Here is a 19,122-nt window from a genome sequence, read left to right on the forward strand (position 1 = left end):
CTGGACAGGTTCCCTGTCCTCTTCTGGGCACAATTGAAGGGGCAGGATGTAATACGCCAAACAGCTTAGGCCCAACATAAGAGAGCCAGCATGGTGTGGTGGTTAGAGTGCTGGACTAGGACAGGGAGACTCAAGTTCAAATCCCCATTCAGCCATTAAACTCACTGAGTGACTGTGGGCCATTCACTTATCTCTCAGACTAATTGACAGGGTTGTTGTGAGGATAAACATAACCATATACACTGTGCTGGAATCTTTTGGAGGAAGAATGGGGTAGAAATGTAAAGAAGTTATTGCCTCCTGTATGATCTTTGAGGTCCACAGAGGACACCTGCTTAATGATCACCTTTGTATGTCAGTCAGGTAATGCCTCACGTAACAACACTGCGCCCTGCTGGTGGAAAACTGGGGTGTGTGCTCAGGCTCCGTGTGAGTCCAAACTGCATCGTCGCTGATAGCAAATGTAGAGAGCCTCCATGGCTCCTAAGGATTGCATCAAAGCTGCAGTGTCATTGCTCCCATTATTAATCTTTAGGTGCTATGGAGGTTCATGAAACTGAAGGTCAGGAAATTTAGGACTGACAAGAGGAAGTACTTTTTCACACAGCACATAATTAATCTATGGAATTCCTTGCCATGGGATGTGCTGATGGCCACCAGCTTGGATGGCTTTTAAAAGGGGCTTAGACGGGTGGAGGGGTCTATCAATGGCTACTAGTCTGAGGGCTATAGGCCACCTCCAGCCTCAGAGGCATGATGCCTCTCAATACCATTTGCAGGGGAGCAACAGCAGGAGAGAGGGCATGCACATACCTCTTGCCTGTGGGCTCCCCAGAGGCATCTGGTGGGCCACTGTGTGAAACAGGATGCTGGACTAGATGGGCTTGATCCAGCAGGGCTGTTCTTCTGTTCTTCTGTTCTCACCACGTTCACTCGCAGTAGTGACATGGTTTAGATTCTTATAGAGCCAGCATGGGTGCCCCACTCTTCCATCAGCAGGACAATGCACTGTATGTGGGCCACAGACAGCAAAGTGTGAGCTGTGTGGATGCATTCAAAGGTAGCATTTGGAGATCTCCTGGCTCCATGAATGTGCTGTGTTGATTTCTAGATGTTCATGAATAAAGATATTAAATGGCTCAACTGGCCAGCGTGTTTAGAATTGTTTGGAAGTCCTGAGCCCTCTCACTTAAGATTAATAAAGACTTAATTCTTAATTCATGGCAGTTAATGGAGTGTTTCTACAATTAACACTGTTAAGGAGCAAAATTTGAAACTCTGTATGATCACCATATTTATGCAAGCGAATGTTCCCCATTTTATTTCCTCTGCAGTTTCCATTATGCAGTCTTTCTTCTGGCCTTTATGAGGGAAAGAGAAGAAAAAAGGGACTGTCTGGATGTTCACAGTGAGGTCTGGGAATTGTTGCTAAATCCCAATTAGAAGTTATGAAAAACACTTGAGAGTAAAGTCTCCATTAGGCCTCCATTATGCAAGAGTTTCCAGAAAACAGCACCATTAAACCAGCAATCTCATGAGTGGGGTACAGACAAGGGAAACAAAGCCGAACAGTTGTTGCCTCGGGTTTAATGGACCAGTTTCTGTTGGCATGAGCATGGAAAGCTTCTAAGCTTTCAGCAGTGGTTTTTTTGTTTGTTTGTTTGTTTGTTTTTTGAGGTAAAGATTTTAAAAAAAACTTTTCCTCCTCATCATCATGAGAGACCAAAGAAAAGCTCACATAGTCTGGTGTCACTAATTTTTAGAGAATAAAACAGCAAGATCATTCTATGTAAAATCAATTACACATAATTATCAGTGGACCAAAATGGTCATCATCATCCGGCCCTTTCCAAGATTCTAGGATAACTAGAGAAAAACTAAAGATATAGTTGTAGTATTCGTTCTGTAGTTGATGTGTTGTAATTTTATTGCTGCCCAAGGTGTCAAGATGATGTTCAGGTTTTTTTGGTACTGCACCAAGTGCCCGATAATTAAAGTACCAAATCCAGTAAATAACATCTAGTAGACTGTGTGTAAATATAATAATAATAATAATAATAATAATAATAATAATAATAATAATAATTTAAATAATTAAAAATAATTAAAAAAATAAATAATACCATAGGGGCCACAGAAATCACCAACAGCCAATTACAAAAAGCAGCTTTACTGGGAACAGCCTATATTCTACGACAATATTGATAACAGCAACAACATTGACGATAAAATTCAGCCATTCCAGGTCCTTGGGAAGGACTCGATGTCTGGATAAAACAAACCAGTCAATAACACCTGTCTGACTGTGTAAACAAGAAATAATAATTACCATCAGCCAATTACAAAAAGCAACTTTACTGGGAACAGCCTATATTCTGCAACGATATCTATAACAACAGCAACAACATGGACAATAAAATTCAGCCATCCCAGGTCCTTGGGAAGGACTCAATGTCTGTATAAAACAAACCAGTCAATAACACCTGTCTGACTGTGTAAATAAATAATAAATAATAAATAAATAATTGCCAACAAGCAAGAATTGGTGAAATAATCCAATTGAGAAAATCACAGAAAAATAAGAGGCAAAAATCCTTTGGGATTTTTGAATACAAACTGATAGGAATTTAGCACACAACACGCCTGATCTGACAGTCATTGAGAAGAATCAGGTTCTGATAACTGATATTGCAATCTCAGGGGATAGATGAGTTGATGAAAACCAATTAGAGAAAATAACTAGATATAAGGACCTTCAGATTGAAACTGAGCGGCTCTGGAAAAAGAAAACAATAGTGGTGCCAATAGTTGTTGGTGCCCTTGTTGCAGTACCAAAAAGACGAACACCATCTTGACACCTTGGGCATCAATAAAATTATAACACATCAGCTACAGAAGGTCACACTACTCAGGACAGCATGAATACTACAACGCTATCCTTAATTCTGCTTTAGTTATCCTAGACCCTTGGAAGGGGCCCGATAATTAAAGTACCAAATCCAGTCAATAACATCTGGTAAACTGTGTGGAAATAGCATCATCATCGTCATCATCATCATCAATAATAATAATAATTTATTATCGCCCTTATATCCGTGATGCCCAAATTTTCTATAGCTGAGGCACACTTCTTCTCTTAATTAAAACTGGGGGCACAATATGCTTACACCCATATGTTTACATCTATAACTTTTGACTTCTCAAATAGAAGTCAATGAGAATTAATCCTCCATTTTGTGTTGAACTGCTTATTACCTTTCGGTTGCTTGTATTTTGAAATGTTTGTGTACTCCCCCATGTTCTGATTGTGTAGCATGTCAAAAGTTCACAGTTTCAGTTCAAGGTTGATTTAGGAGGGAAAGGGAAGTTAAATGGATTTTTTTTAAATGGAGGAAAATATAAATTAACTCTGATTGGGTGCACTCCAAAAACTGAGGGAAACACTTGGGCATGTACGGGAAGCTGTCACACACTGAAAAGAGTCGGTCAGTCAGTCTGGGTCCAGTCCGGAGAAGTCAGACAGGAGTCACCAGAAGCAGAGCTGAGAGAGTTGCCAGACGTTGCTGAAAAGAGCTGAATCTCACAGAGCTGAAATCACTGAGAGCTGAACTCTTCAACAGAGGGGGTGCAATCCCTTGGAGTGCCTGCTGCAGGGATCAGAAGCTGATTCTGCCAGACTAGGGCAGAGAGACCTGTTGCAGGGATCAGAGAGGTCTAAGGAAAAGGCTGATCTGGGAGCTTTGGCTAGGTGATTTTTCAAGGCCTAAGTCTAGATTAGCTACCTAATGGCACAGTGGGGAAGTAACATGCCTAGGGAGCAAGAGGTTGCGTGTTCGAAGCCCTGCTGGTATGTTTCCCAGACTATGGGAAACACCTATACTGGGCAGCAGCAATATAGCAAGACGCTGAAATGCATCATCTCATACTGCATGGGAGATGGCAATGGTAAACCCTCGCTGTATTCTACCAAAGTCAACCACAGGGGTCTGTGGTCACCAGGAGTCGACACCGACTTGACGGCACAACTTTACCTTTACCAAGTCTAGGTCAGACTAGAGAGGAACCAACATTTGATTGTTCTTTTGCTCATTTTTGTACCTGCATTTTTTCCAAGCTCTAATACACATATAACTGTTTGACTTTAGCTGCTTTGTCAAACTAAGTAAACTTTTGAATCTTTTTGATTAGACTTTTGTCTGTCTATAATTCCCACTCCATGCCTGACTGCCTTACCATTCTATCAGTTCTGAAAAAAGTAACAGACAGAGAACACCAAGGCTAGTTGGCAGAGCCAGCCACAGTAATAAAGAATTCTACCTGGTGGTAACGGGTTGGTTGCTATAGCACAGGGCTGGCTGAGGCCTGATCCCTGAAATAGACAAATTCCAGTCTCTGGTAATTCTTTTCTTTTGTTGCAGAGGTTGAGTTTATATTTGCATTTATGATCGAGAAAAGCTCACCATGCGGTGACTTTTCCCTGTAAGTCTCCAGGAAGCTTTTCACACGGGTCTTTTGAAGCCCTTTAACTCACATCTCCTTGGAATGGAGGGGTGCATTCACATATCAGCTAGATTCACCCCAAAGTCCCTGAGAGTTATCGGGAAGTGGTTCACACAAAATTCAGGTTTTTCACTGTGTGTTAGAGTGCAGCCCAATTTATATCTGGAGTTAAAAAATCTACTATTTGTGTCAGGTTTTTGGGACAACTTTGAGTTCACAGTAAAGCCTCCCCATAAACTTGTGGCAAAACCTGCTGTGTGTAAAAGTCCCGGGGAAAGGGATGTCATAGTTTTACATTTCATTTCATTTTGAGAAAGGCTGTGATATTTAGGTTATTTAAAAATATTGTGCTTCAAGATCTAGTTTATAAAACATCACCACATTCACAAGAAAACATAATCCCGGAAGAATGATATAGGGAAATTAAATTGTGGTGAATTTTTCCCATCATAAATAGACATTTAAGCTCCCTGAATGTTAAAAGTTATTTTGCAGCCAGAACAAAAGTTCATTATTTCCGAAATAACTGCACAATTATTTATTGCATACAGATTTGGAGGTAACAGGGTCCAAGTATTTTTTTTAATTTTTTTTTTAGAACTGCTGCTTGAACTTCCCCACTTGATGAGTTGAACTTTATTTCAGGTTCGTCTAAGCCAGCCATGCAGCCAGAGGCGCTCTTATCCCTGGACTTCGGGTTTCCACACCCTTGTCGGGACAGTTGAGTGTGATTGGGACCTGTGCCAGGTGCTTTAGAGAGAGAGGAGGGAGTGGGGAAAGAAATATATGGGATGGGAATATAAGTTATGTGTTGAAATGTTTCGGTTAATGCATATTTACATAAATATACCTGTTTTATATCTTTACGTTCTTGTGAGTTCCTTTGCTGTTTGTGCCCTCAAGACGCCACGTGTTAAAAAATACTGCATGTGTCACAGAGTGTGTGTGTGTGTGTGTGGGCGGGGGGAGATGATGCTGAACTTGCAGCGGGAGGGGGCCTCCAAAATTACCTAGGTGCACCTCTGCATGCAGCTGCAGGGTTTATGTCAATAGTTACTCAAGCTTCTGTTAGCATTCCCAGTATTGACACTAGTAATCATATTGCTTTACTGGTGTATTTTAGCCAATGAGGCATGTTTTGCTCACCATTTAATGCAGCATCAGATGGGCCATTAATGTCTCTTGACTTCAATTTTCAGAAAGCAAACAGCCATCAGCAGACAGCAAATAAATATTATGTGCTCTTTAAAGTACAGTTCAGATGAGGAGTGGGGGGAATTCAAGAAATCACAAGGCGACATATTATGCACTTCAAGAGACAATTAACAGCTCTCTCTGTTAAACCACCACAGGGCCAAAAAGGCTAAGGCTTTACTGTGGCACCCGGATCCACGGTTAGCCTTAGGCATAGAGAGGTTCCTTGCAGGACAAATCAGGATCTGAAGGAGTTTGGCCTCTCAGATTTTGGAACTTGGGCATTGCAGCTTGCAGTCACAAACATGACTGATGGATTTATGTGTGCAACAAACAGTGATGAAACGATGGTGGAAGTCTTGGATCTGTAGATGACCTGGCTTGTTGAGAACTGTATGGTGTGTTGGAAGGGTTTCATTCTTCATGGCAATGGAGGCAGCACATGATGAACTTTGACAAATAAATGCTTGGGGACCCCATATTTTCCTTGCTTCACCCTAAGGCTTAAAAAAATGTACCTGGCACACACCTGGTTCATCTATTCTGGTTTGTTTTATTATGAAATTACAGGACTGGGGAAGGGTAGGATTCACTCTGCTCTGCTAGTTATGTTCCTGATTGCTGGTTTTATAGTAATTCTTGGCTTCACTCAAAGGCATCTGACCAATTCACATCAGATCAGCTTTGAGTGGCCCATGTTAAAGAGGTGGACATCACTGAAAGAACCTTGCAGGTGCAGTTGATGCTGATTTCACTTCCCTTTCATCTAAAAGGGAGGAAACTTTTCAAAGCACAGTCTCTACCAGAAAATGGCACCTTGTGTTTATATTATGGATATAGAGAGACAACAATTGCTCAGAATGATGGATATGTAATTATTATGATCTACTAAACTTAGTTTGTATTCTGCATGTATAGATTTGTTCCTGGTTGCAACTCGAAATCCATTCTCACCAAGTCTGTGTATAAAAAAGGCACTCCCATTTCCCTTCATTATGTCATAGGCAAGGCTTGTTCCACTTTAATGTTTATGTTCCCACCTTCTGCAAATTTCCCCTCCCTCAATCTGATTCTGGTTCAAGCATGTGAAGGGGAAGCTCATAAGCACCTGCATTTCCTCCCAATATGGTTTGGTTTGCTCTGTGCTGGAGTGCTGTCCATTATTACGAGATTAAATTCATACCCTGGGTTTCCACTCTTAGGTATAAAAATGGTCATATCTCAGATGTGTATCTTGTAACTGGGTTGGCTCTAGGTTTGAGGGGATCCTTGGCAAAGTGCCCTATGGTGGTCCATCTCCTATATTAGTGGGCCACCCTAAGGCTCATGGGCATTGGTGGGGGGGGTACATTGGCATTGGCAGTAGTGGAGGATCTTTTTAAAAACTTGGTTTCTCCTTTTTTTCCTCCAGAGTTCTCTTGGCAGCGATTGGCTGGTGGCCAACCCACCCCCCAATTCCTGAGCATTGTGGGGGAAATGGCAACCCCCAGATGTGGTTGGCAACCCTACAATGTCTCGGAACAGTGCCATGTGGGAGGCATTGCTGTGGGGAGAATGGTGGCTGCCAGCTGAATTGCAGCTGTGCCCAGACTCTCGGGGGAGGGGGACACGGGAGCCCCATAGTTGCTGAAGGGTGGTCAGATTGTAATCTGTCAGTGGTCCAATCTATCTGTTACATAAGTAACATATCCCTGTGAATACATCAGTCAGTGAGGCCTACACCTTTTAAATGTATATCATATAGGACTTTTAAATGTATATATACATATCCATATGTTCCCGCAGTGGCGCTTTTACCCCTGGTCTTTGGGGCCAAAGTCCAGGACCTCCAGGTCCAGGACGATCACACCATCCCTCTGAAACCAATTTCTTTCATCTTTTCAGATATTAAATTCATTCTTATTCTTATTCTCATCCTATTAATTCTAGATGAGGGTCTGCTGCAAACCAGTGGACCATCATGCAAAGCCTGGACCATCATATTACAATAATAATTCCTTCTTATCTGCTTAGAATGACCCTCTGGCATTTATTATCAGGATGACTCACTATAATAATCTAGTGTAGCAATGGCAATAATGGAGCAGATTTAAATCTAGTGTCTGAGTTCATGACAACAGTTGATTGTTTTCCCCTCTGCTGATTATAGTAATGAGTGTGGAGGGGAAGTCCATTAACCTTACGATAAAATATTTAGAGGATGGTGGCAATGAATAAGGCAAGAATAAGAGAACAAGAAGGGCCATGCAAAACCTGTATCAAAACTCACCTGTATCAGGCAGCTTTGCAGACTGACTTGACAAGAGGCCTTCTGCAGTTTGTTGTATAGTTTATTTTGCTTAATTATCATTTTATATTGTTCTATGATCTTTATTTAAATGTAAACCACCTTGAGCTTGGGAAAGATGGTGAGTAAATATTTTAAACAAACAAATAAGAATGTAATTCATCTACTTTATTCTCTTCTGTAGCCACTTTTATCCAGTGGCATAGCCAGAATGACCCCCATGGTGGGTGGGGTGAACAAATCCATTGAAGAGTTGATCAGCGTAGGATCCAGTCCTTGGACGGCAGCTTGGAACAGCCGACCGCCAGGTCTTTTCCAGCTTTCTCATTCCTGTGAACTGAACATTTCAATTACTGTTTCTTATCTTTGAAATATTTAATATGATTCTTAAAGGGCCCCAAAGAAAATGAGTGGCACATAGGCCATTTGCTTCACACAAGATGCTATCAATTGTAGTTTTAATTGGGGAAGTTTATTTGTAGAATGGCAGGCTACACGACACTTGACCTTAGCCAAAAGGCCAAGAAGCGATCATGGCAGGCTTTTTTGTTTGTTTCTCAAAGTTTTAAAGAAGTGACTAAGATCCTTTTACCAGCCATCTCCTGACAATCACCAGGAATTAGGGGGTGGGGGTGGGGGGGTAGCTATCAGGTGGTGGCTAGCCAAAGGAGAACTGCTGCACCTTTCACATTTTAAATGGTAAAAAAGAGAGAGAGAGCCCACCACTCTGCTGTGCTTTAGGCAGAGTTGTCCCTAGGGTATGGCAAATCAGGATGATGGGCCTGAGCCCCACACTTAGAGAGACCTCGCAATGCCCCACCTCTTGCCTCCCCAGTCCCATCCCCTGGACTGGAGGCCACTGATGTCAACCCTCTTCCCCCTTGGTAAGGTTGTCCCTAGGATTCCCCGACCCTATTTTCCTCTACCCAGCACATGCTTTCCCACCACTGCTCTTGCAGTAGCAGTGCATCTTCCTCCCCCGTTGCTTTACCTGCATAGGGGTCAGTCTATCGCTGGTTACCACTGACTGCCCCAGCAACAGCAACAGCAACTCGCCCATGCACCACCATCGGATGGCTTTGTTTCCTCCATTCAAGCATCCCACCATGCTTTCTTCTGTGGGATGCTTGAATGGAGGAAACACAAGTCTGTACAAGTGCTGTGCTGGGGAAAGGGACAGAAGGATGGGCAAGCAAGTCATTGTTGCTGCCAGGGGTGATGACAAAGGTAGTGTTGGAGATCCAGCTCCAGATGGCATTGACCTTTTGCACCAGTAACCCTAATGACCAATGGGAGGAGCGATAGTCAGGATCTCCTTCTCTTTCCTGTTTATTTCTGCCTCGATGACCTCTCTATTGATAGAATGTACTCAGGAACTTCCTGGGAGTGACTTCCTCCCCCTCCTCCTCCTCCTTCTTCCCAGAATGCTTCTCGCTCTTGCTCTCTCTGAGCACCACGTAGGTATAGGTCTTTTCTATCACGACATACTTCTGAATAAAGTAGATTAGTTTAACTTTAAGTCAGTCTCCATGCTTACCATTTACAAGCTGTTGCCCCTGAGACCCTCTTAACTTCTGCTGTTAATGGGAGTGAGTTGGCTCCTGAAATACTCTGCTATATAAGTAATGATCTCCAACAGGTGGACCTCGAATGGGCAAAGCAGTCAGATCCCTGCTGCCACAGCCGGAGTGCCTGCTGAGAGGAGGAGGCTGAAGGGGCCAAGGGAAGAGGGAAGACACTGGACATTGTCAGTGGTCTCCACCCTGGGCCAGCAAGGTGGGGGAGATATATATTTATTTTTCTATACAAAAGTTAAGTGGCCCCGCATATTGTGATTTGCTCTGGGTCCTGCACCCCTCTAGGGATAGCTTGGCTATAGGTAAGTCCCCCATTATGAAAATGAATGGGGGCAATGAAAATAGGCAAAATTAACAGTGAATATGGTTGAATAAATGAATAACTAAATGAATGAGTCTTTTAATAACAGATGAATGAAATAACAAAATTAACTTTTTTTGCCCAAGAAAAATAAAAATAATACTTAATAAATAACAATTTTATTTATTGGCTGCTCCATAACAATTGTTCTCTGGGCTACTCAAAAAGTAAAACAATAAAACAACAATAGGATAAACCATACAATTAAAAACACATTAAACAAAAACTACAATAAAATACAAGATGAAGGCAGCCTGGGCTGAATTTTTGACTGATGTGTTCATGAAGCAAAATGGGATTTCAGTTCACTCCAGGATTGTTGTGGCAGGATTACCCACCTTAACCTAGTACCCAGCTGCCATTACAACACATCCACTTTGCTCTCTCCTGAATTAAACCTCTTCATCTTAACACTAGCATGTCATGTTCTTATCTCTTCCTCATCCTTAGATTCATTCTATCATCATCATTTTTAATGAGAAAGTCCTTTGATAGTAAGTTCTACCTTACTTTTGATAGGTAGAACTTCAGCATATGTAGGCATACTGACAACTGCACCCTAAGACGCAAAGTACATGTGACAGCAGCAGATCTATGTCTTCAAATGTGTGTATGACCCAGTCACATCCAAAACAGAGCTAAGTGGGCACATGGGAGGGTATTGGGTAAAGCCTTCCTCGGTCCACTCTTCCTACCACCATGATCCTCCATCCTCCAAAATCAATTTTCCCCCAGCTGGGCTCCAGCACCAGAAATGAATCTGCCTGGGAGAAAAACACGTGGGGATGCAGCCACATCCTGATTTAGCCATGAGTGGCTCCCCTGCATTTGAAGACATCATGGGTTTGCTACTGTAACATGTAGTTTGGGCCTTACAACCAAAAACCCAGCCATAGGAGACAAGCTCTATGGGCAGATAGAGGGAATAAAAACACACACCCAAAGATCTAGCTGAAACAAGTTGTTTTATTTTTTTTTGTCTCTTTAGAAAAAAAAATATGTCCACCATATCTAGGGATCTCAAGTGCTGATGCAAATGGGCAGAAGACATTAATCAGTTATTCCAACCACAGCTGCGCTAATCCACGGCTACCAACCACATGTTTGGAAGGCTTGATGATGGGAAAGGAAGGAAGCCACAAAGGAGACGGCAAGGGGGACACAAGAGGTGTGGCACACAGCTGCCCTATAACATATGATCAAGAGTCTGCCAGACATCTATGATATGTTGGTATGAGGCAAGTGAAAGACTGTAGTGCTGAATGAAGTTAGCCTAGGGGTTGGGTGATTTCCCTGTTCTGGTGTCAGCTAACATTTCTTTATTTACTCCTGGGATTCTCACTTTTCATACTAGAAGACCCGAGGAGGGTTAATTTCCTTCATTTTCACCCTGGGAAGAAGAAAGACAAGAGCACACAGGTTAATTTGCCAAAAGACAAAACAAAACACCCTCCCCAACACTACATTTGGGACTCCAAAGTGGTAGCAGCAGGATCTCCACATTCATGCTGCAATGGTCTAAAGAAGCTAAGAAAGGAATAGCATACCTTAAAGACCCTATCACCTGGCTGAAGCAAGAGCTTAGACCACAGAATGTGCCTATGTGATTTGAATTACACTTTCTCTCCAGGAATTATGCATGATCAGGCAAGGAAGTGGTCATTTTAGTGCCCATTGTGGGTATGCCACAAAATTAATGATGAATATCTGCAGTATATCCAATATCTTTCACTTTTCAATAGAAGTGCTAACATTACCAAAGGTATCTTTGACACCCGCTGTCCCGCCCTGCTATATTTACAACCCAACGCTTGTTATTCTGCAGGAGTGGAAAATGCAAATATGGAATGCAAATCATGATAACAGTGGAGATTAACTTGATAACCAAATCTTGATAAAACTGGAGATTATCCGTCTATCTAAATTACAGTGTGTCTGAAATTTTATGAATGGTGACAATCCCAGATTAATTTTATGAATGCCCATACATAGATCATATATGTCACTAATGAATGATGAAAATCATATTTAGGTGACTGCCAACATTCACCAGTGCATCTCTGATTTGTACAAAATGTGTCTGCTAAGGTCAGCCTTCATATGCCAACATGGGAATTGCAGATGCGGACCAGGTAACATTGCAAATGTGAACTCATGAGGTATTGTTATGGCTACAAAGAACTGTGAGACAGAAATGGTAGGAAAGAAGGTATAGCAGCACTGGGGTTTTTTTAATACCAAAGCAGAAAAGGCCTGAGATATACATTAAGCTCTTCCAGGTGGGATGACTCTAGCATGGGCAGTAATCAGGTAACTGTTCTGCACCCACCCACATGATTACCCAAATACTACCAGCAGTAATGTGGGTGCAGCCATAGCACAACAGTTTCCTCATTGCTGCAAGTAATATATGTATCAGCCGTCCAGCTCCCCAAAATGCAGAGGATATCATCTGGAGATGCTTTGGGTTCCACAACTAAGGTGTTCTGGATTCATACTAGGTGGCTTGAGATCTAGATACTTTTATAAGGTTTTCTCCTTCCTAGTGGCTAATAGGTCTCAGGGCATGATCTGAGTGCACATGATACAGCCACTTTGCTAAAGATAAGCAGGTCTTGGTCTGGTTAGCGTCTGAACAGCTGACCATCTGGGAATTACATGTACACCACTTTGAGTTGCATGATGGGTGGAAGGTGGGATATACATTTTAAAAATCCCCTACTTTGAAAATGTTGACCTGGCAACCCTATTTTTGATCAAGCTGGGAAAAGGCTGATTTAAACTAACTTAAAGTATGTCTTCCAGACTAAGAGTGAAATAACTAGACCAGTGATTCTCAAACTTGGGTCCTCAGGAGTTATTGGACTTCAACTCCCATAATCCCCAACCAAAGGCCACTGAGGCTGGGGATTATGGGAGTTGAAGTCCAATAACACCTGAGGACCCAAGTTTGAGAATCCCTGAACTAGACTATAAGGAAACGAAATTGCACAGGTTCCTTCCAGGCAATGTCTTCCTACTACCCTTTTTGATATATTTTTGGTTTGTTCATATATGATTAAAAGGTTTATCCATATATGATCCAAATATATGTAAAACTGGAGAACAGTTATAGTTCAGACTATTGCCTGCTTATATATAACTGATATAAACTCTGTGCTTATTTTTTTGTAAATGCAGTTGAAACTAAAAGAAAAAGTTATTAACAATGGAATTGATCATGTAAACTGAGATTAATATATTTATATACACAAATGTACCTAATGCTGCATCCAGAGGTCAGTTTGTCTGAAAAAATACTCAAGACCAAATCAGTTCTTTAGGTATTGAACTACTTGCTCCAGAACAGACACAGTAAGTAGTTTGAGGACAAAAGTTGGAGGCAGAAAAGGAGGCTGTTCACATGAGCAGCCCTACCCAGCCTTGGGCAGCCCTATCTGGGTAGGGCTGCTCGTGTGAAGCGCCAGGATCGGGGCCAATCCCATTGCTGCCTTCCCAGGTAGCCCGAGTTTTTAACTCAGGCATTTACCTGGGTAAAAGGGTGTGAGCGTGCCCTTTTACCCAGGCATGGGTTTGCGTGTCTGCTTGGGCTAAGCAGACACACCTTGAGTGCCTGGCCTGAAGGGAAATCCCTCAATGCATTGCGCTCCTTGCGTGGTGCATTAAGGGATATTTCTTCATATTCCCGGCATCCAGAGATCCACACTGCTCAGAGCAGTGCAGATCATGTGGGTGTGCCAGCTGTGTGCCACACATCAGATCTGTGATCATCTGGGGAGAAGGTAGGTTCGGCCCTGCCTTCCCCCTGCCTGCCCTCCCCACCCCAGAAACGGCCATGCGAACGACCTCAATGGATTTTCCCCCATTTTGATGGCAGTTTGAAAGAGGAATTGCTGCTTGTTGTGTGTACACTCATTTCACTTTCACCTCTAGTAAGTAGCTCCTGCAGGTTTGAACTGTTTCAAAAACCTTCAAAACCTATTTGGCCAGAGACAACAGTGGAGCAAAAGAAATATACAGTACACTCTAGGAAGCAAAACGTCTTTCAAACCAATTTAAACTCGACTAAAATCCATGATCTGTTTCGAAGCAAAGACAACATAAGCATTCCCCCCCCCCCGCTTGAAATCAAACACTTCGAGGAGTGGGCCTGCAGCTGATAAATAGAATGGGAGCATTTTGGCAGCATGATCAGCAGAGAAAAGATCTGAAATCACCTGTATGCAGAAAAGAAATGGAAACCAGCTCAGCACAGAGAAAGTAAGGAAAGAACAATAGATGGCGAGAAAAAACCCAGACCAGCCAAGGATTCTGGGGTTAGCAGGGCTGTGACTGTGCTTTACCTCTGCACTGATTTCTGTGGCTTCCACTGGGGCATCTTCGTCTGCAGAAGCAGCAGCTGGCTCTTCAGGCTGCTCTGGGTTCTGTAAATCCTCCTGCAAAAGGTATACAAAATATGCATTCTTATTGGGATAACACATTTTCTCATTCTTCTCTCATTTTTCAAAATAAATAAATAAATAAAATAAGTATAAGTAAAAAAAAAAACCCCAAGAAACTAAAATGAGTCTTTTTGAACAAAACTGTAATTTGATTATTTTATTTTGTTGTAAGGCACTTTAAAAACTATTGCCTGAAAAGCAGAGTGTACATTTCAGAAATCAATAAATCCAGAAATAAACAAAAGATGTTTTATTCAGCTTAGTAAGAACTAGGTCATAACCAGGGGCATTGCCAGGAACTTACAAAATCTGGAGCCCAGGCCCTCAGCACCCCTTTTGATAATTAAACTGAATCACCCTCTCACAAGAATAGTTATATATGGGTTTGTTTTTTTTTAAAAAAATCTAATATTATAATACATCAGCTGTGAAGGTGGAAGCAGCCGATTGCTAGGTGAAGTTAGGAGCTCCTTCCCATGCTCTGTGCAGGTGCCTTCACTGCTGCACTTCCTTTCCGGAAGAGGCCTGTTCCCCATGGCCCACCCTGCTAATGATGCCTCTGGTCCTAACTATGGGGTCCTAACTCATTCTAGAAAGATTATGTCAGAATACAGGAGGGGCCAAATGAATACTTGCAAAGCAGAAACTGATCATAATACATTTGTACACATTACTATCTTGCAGGCATAGTGGCCCAGATTCTGCACTGCAGACTACCAGCGTCAGGGATTGCTAGAAAACATAAGAGACAGCTCTGGGGGTGTTACACAGGCAGAGAGTTGTGCAATAATTAACAACAGCACTTGGGCACATCTGCAGACTGCAGCACTACTTCAGTTGGAAATTTCCATTAACGGGAAGCAGCATGACACAAGTGCCTGCCAAGTGCCAAGTTTTGGGTCACTAGGCAACTTCCTGCCTCCGCGGAACACCCACTGGGGCTGCCTTTTGCACTGTAGAGGTGCCTCGGCAGGTCTTTAACAGCAAAGCAGCATGTTTGGTATTCAGCAAAGCAGCATGTCAGCCAGTGAATTGACTGTGTACTGTCACCTTTTATAGGGGCGGAGCCACCATTGGGTGAACAGGTTCAAAGAACCCAGGCCACCACCAATCAGGGGCCATGAGCACGGCCCCAGACGCGGAGGCATTATTTCGGTCCCAAACAGGGCCGCACAGCCCAGTTTGGGACTGAAATCGGCCCGCGCTGCATTGGCAGCGTGGCCTGAGTGACTCTTCCTGCCTTAAAGGCAGGGAGAGCCACTCCTGGTCTCGCTTGCCAACGCAATGGGGCCAATCGATCTCCCTCCCAAATGGGGCTGTGCGGCCCCATTTGGGAGAGAGAGAGACCATGCCCCTGCATCTGACGTCAGCCATGGGGCATGGCTAGCTAGCCCACCTGCGTCTGATGTCAGATGTGGGGGCCAGGGCCAGGGGGCTGTGTCGGCTGCACACAGGCCACCACCAGCCTTTCTACGCCCCTGACCTTAAATATAGCTGAGCCTCCTGGCTTTCCTGTTACTTTATTCACTTGGACTGAGAGAAGTCCTGCTGCAGGCCTGTGCTTAGCGTCCTGCCAAGAAACTGTATAGCATCCTAGTCATACACTCTTATGACACCAGCACCTGTGTAGAGCCTGAATCAGTTCTCCAGGTTCAACAGACAACACACCTGCAGCACTCCTGTTAACCCCTGGTAACTGGCAAAGAGGTGCCTCTAAGTGGTGGCTCTTTTATATTTAACAGAGGAATAGCAACTGTCCCTCTTCAACCCAGCACAGCGTCCCGCCCAGTGGCTGTTGCTGCGGTCTCCCATGTGTTTCTTTGTAGATTGTGAATTCCTTTGGGAAAGGGAATCATCTTCTTATTTCTTTTGCTATATAAAGCACTTCGAGAACTTATTATTGTGTTGAAAAGTGGCACGTAGATCTTCATCATCATCATCATCATCATCATCATCATCATCATCACCACAATAATTGGTCCCACCGTTCCCACATTCCCTATAAATAATGTTCTTGTCCACCATGTTTCCCCTTCTCCTACCAGTCAGTCAGTATGTTTATTTTTTTGGCCACAGGTCATAACAAATCCCTGAACAACAAAGGAGAAACTTCTCTACAGTGCCTTTACATCCTCTTTCCTCCCCTGCTGCCATTTCCTAACACTTCCTCCTTGTCTGTTCTGCTCCAGCTCCTATTTTCTCGTATTCTATAAGTGTATTTTGCTCTAAAAATAAAAATATCAAAATTTTATAGCAAAGTAACTAAGATTCTATCCCCGAAAAGATGAATACTGTGACCTGAACAAATTAGGCAAATAAAGCATACTAGTTTAACCAGCGCAGTGTATCTGAGCGCTAGTACTTGATTGCTCCCCTGCCACAGCCCCCTCACCTCAGAGATCTCTCCATCCTCACTTGAGCCACACTCCTGCTCCTCCTCCTCTTTCATCCCGTTGCTTCCATCCCCCTCAACCCTCATGGCCACTCCTCCATCCCTTGACTCCATCCCCCTCACCCCTCTTGGTTGCGACTGCAGCATTGCTGGTGCCAGGGCTGTCTTTAGAGAGTCCTGGTGGGGTGTGGGGCCCGGGGCCTGGGGCAAATCAGCCAATGTGGGGGCCCCTTCCAGTTAATTCTAATGGGGGTTAAAAGAGAGGGACCTGGGGTGGTCATCCTGCTTGCCATGCCCTAAGGACAGCCCTGGCTGGTGCCTATTGGCCAAGCTGCAGTCCCCTATCCCAGAGACCTCCTCACCTGAGTCCCACTCCTGCTCCTCCCCACAGGAGCCGCAGCAGCAGCCCGTCCCTTGCCTGCCTGCCTCTGCCAATGTCCTTGGTAGCCCCAAACAGTAGTATTGGTTGACTGGGCCCTTTCTTGCTGCTGCAGCCTTGGTAGCTCATTCCCCTCAGGCCGCTGACAGGCTTGGGCCTGTCCCTCGCCCTTCCTTCTTTCTCTCTCTTTCTCTCTCCTCCACTCACTCTTCCCCTCCCTCCTCCTTCTCTCTCTCTTTTTCTGCCTTCCTGAGTTAACAGATCTTGTTCATCTTGTTTCCTCATCTAATTCACACAACGGCAGCCTCCTTCTCCTGAAGGGGCTCTTTCCTTCCTCACAACCCCTCTCTTTGCAGACCCCTGCCCACTATCATATATATATGTATGTGATTTTCACTTATTCCCCCTTCCCCCAGAATTGCTCTATGGGACCCGGAAGTAGATTGTTGAGAACGGTACTGCCTTCAGGGCCTACTTCCAGGTCATACAGAGCACTTGTGGAGAAAGGGGGGATTAGTGAAAATAACTCTCTGTGAATACTGGTGCTTCAGAAGTGCAGACACTATTCCTGCGCACATATTTTCTTTGTTTGGACAGGTGCAACATTAGTCAGGATGCTGGCCTATTTATTTTCATTTTATTGATTAATTGATTGATTGATTTCTGTATCCAAAGTAGAAGGATGAAAACACCAGAACAAGGAGAGGACAGCCGCTGGACTAATAAATGTGTGGAATTCTCCATAGGGCAGAAGCCAATAAAAAGAAAGAGAAAGGAGAGCAGACCACGGAGAAGGAGAATGAGAAAGAGAAGGAGAGAGATAAAGGGGAAAGGAAAAGAAAAGGAGACGGAAGGAAAGACAGAGAAAAAGAGAAAAGCAGCTTCTGTTCCTGTCTCTGAGACTGTCTGGTCTCAGCCATTACAGTTGTGATCTATTCAAAATCTTTTGCTCCTAAAAGAGAATAATCTGACATAAGCTTAAACTTTATTTTAGTAAAAACTACTTAGAGAGAGAGGGATCGGAACGACAGTCCATTTCCCGTTTTATTATTATTTCTTCAAACAGCAACAGCCCCAACAGCATATGCAATATCTGAGAGTGCAAATTGATGAGATGACAGCCATCATTATTTCACTGATTATAATTGTCTATAACAAAATATGGAATTTAGGTGCCTGAAACTTTAATATTCATTTCTTTATTGTTCCTCCTTCATTACTGTTATCCCTTTTTCATTATTGTTCTATATTTCTTCTTTTCTAATATAATAACTTAACTAGTAAGTTTATCTATTTTCTTTATTATTGTTTGCTTCCAAATTGTTCTCTGATGAATTATATTCTAAGGTCTATAACACATATTTTATTCTGAGGGCAATTTAAATTAAATACAGTGACCAGGGAAATTACAAAACCCTTCTAAATGAGCAGGGCCTAGGAAAATATTAACCATCCGCCCTCCACTCCCTATCACAAAAAGAACAAACCTAAGACCACAACTTAGGGTTGCATCCCCCTAAGGAGGGCTGGATAAATTGGAGGCAACTATTTTCCTTACTCATTTGGCCTCTAATAGCCAGGAGGAAGTATGAAAAGGCCATGGAAAATGGTACTTGGACATGCCTTTGGCTCCTGAGATTAACCAGATATTTCCCAAACATTAGGCCCATTCACATGTTATGTAGGGATGTGCAGAACGTTCCAAGCTTGGAAAGTTCTGCCCCAAAATGAGCCACTGCAAGCGTTCCGACCCAAAACAGAACACCCTTCAAAAAGAAGGGCCGTTCTGTCAGTACAACTGGCTCAACTAGTTCTTTTGGCAGAACGTTCCAGGCATTTGCATTCCGTTCCAAATGCCTGGAACGTTCCATCCAGGGGTAGAGCCACCATTGTGTGAACGGGTTCAAAGAACCCAGGCTGCCAATGGAAAGGGCCATCAAAGCCCACAGGGAGGGCATGGTTCGGGATCTGGAAGAGCCCCAAGAGAACC

General features: G+C 43.3%; 1 protein-coding gene across 2 annotated transcripts in view; it reads right to left on the bottom strand.

The window, feature by feature from the left end:
• Nucleotides 1-10,019: 10,019 nt before the first annotated feature.
• SNCG (synuclein gamma) overlaps nucleotides 10,020-19,122 on the bottom strand; it is a 45,905-nt gene continuing 36,802 nt past the window's right edge. The window contains exons 1-3 of one of the 2 annotated variants that reach the window (XM_053311259.1): nucleotides 17,116-17,546; nucleotides 14,263-14,355; nucleotides 10,020-11,309 (exon numbers count right to left, since the gene is read on the bottom strand). In XM_053311259.1, coding sequence (XP_053167234.1) covers nucleotides 11,270-11,309; nucleotides 14,263-14,355; nucleotides 17,116-17,417 — 435 coding nt within the window. In that variant the 5' untranslated portion in view covers nucleotides 17,418-17,546 and the 3' untranslated portion in view covers nucleotides 10,020-11,269. Of the gene's footprint in view, nucleotides 11,310-14,262; nucleotides 14,356-17,115; nucleotides 17,547-19,122 lie in introns of those variants that run through there. The other variant, XM_053311260.1, reaches the window with a different exon arrangement.

This window comes from Hemicordylus capensis, chromosome 3 (assembly GCF_027244095.1).
Source record: "Hemicordylus capensis ecotype Gifberg chromosome 3, rHemCap1.1.pri, whole genome shotgun sequence".
Taxonomy (NCBI): Eukaryota; Metazoa; Chordata; class Lepidosauria; order Squamata; family Cordylidae; genus Hemicordylus; species Hemicordylus capensis.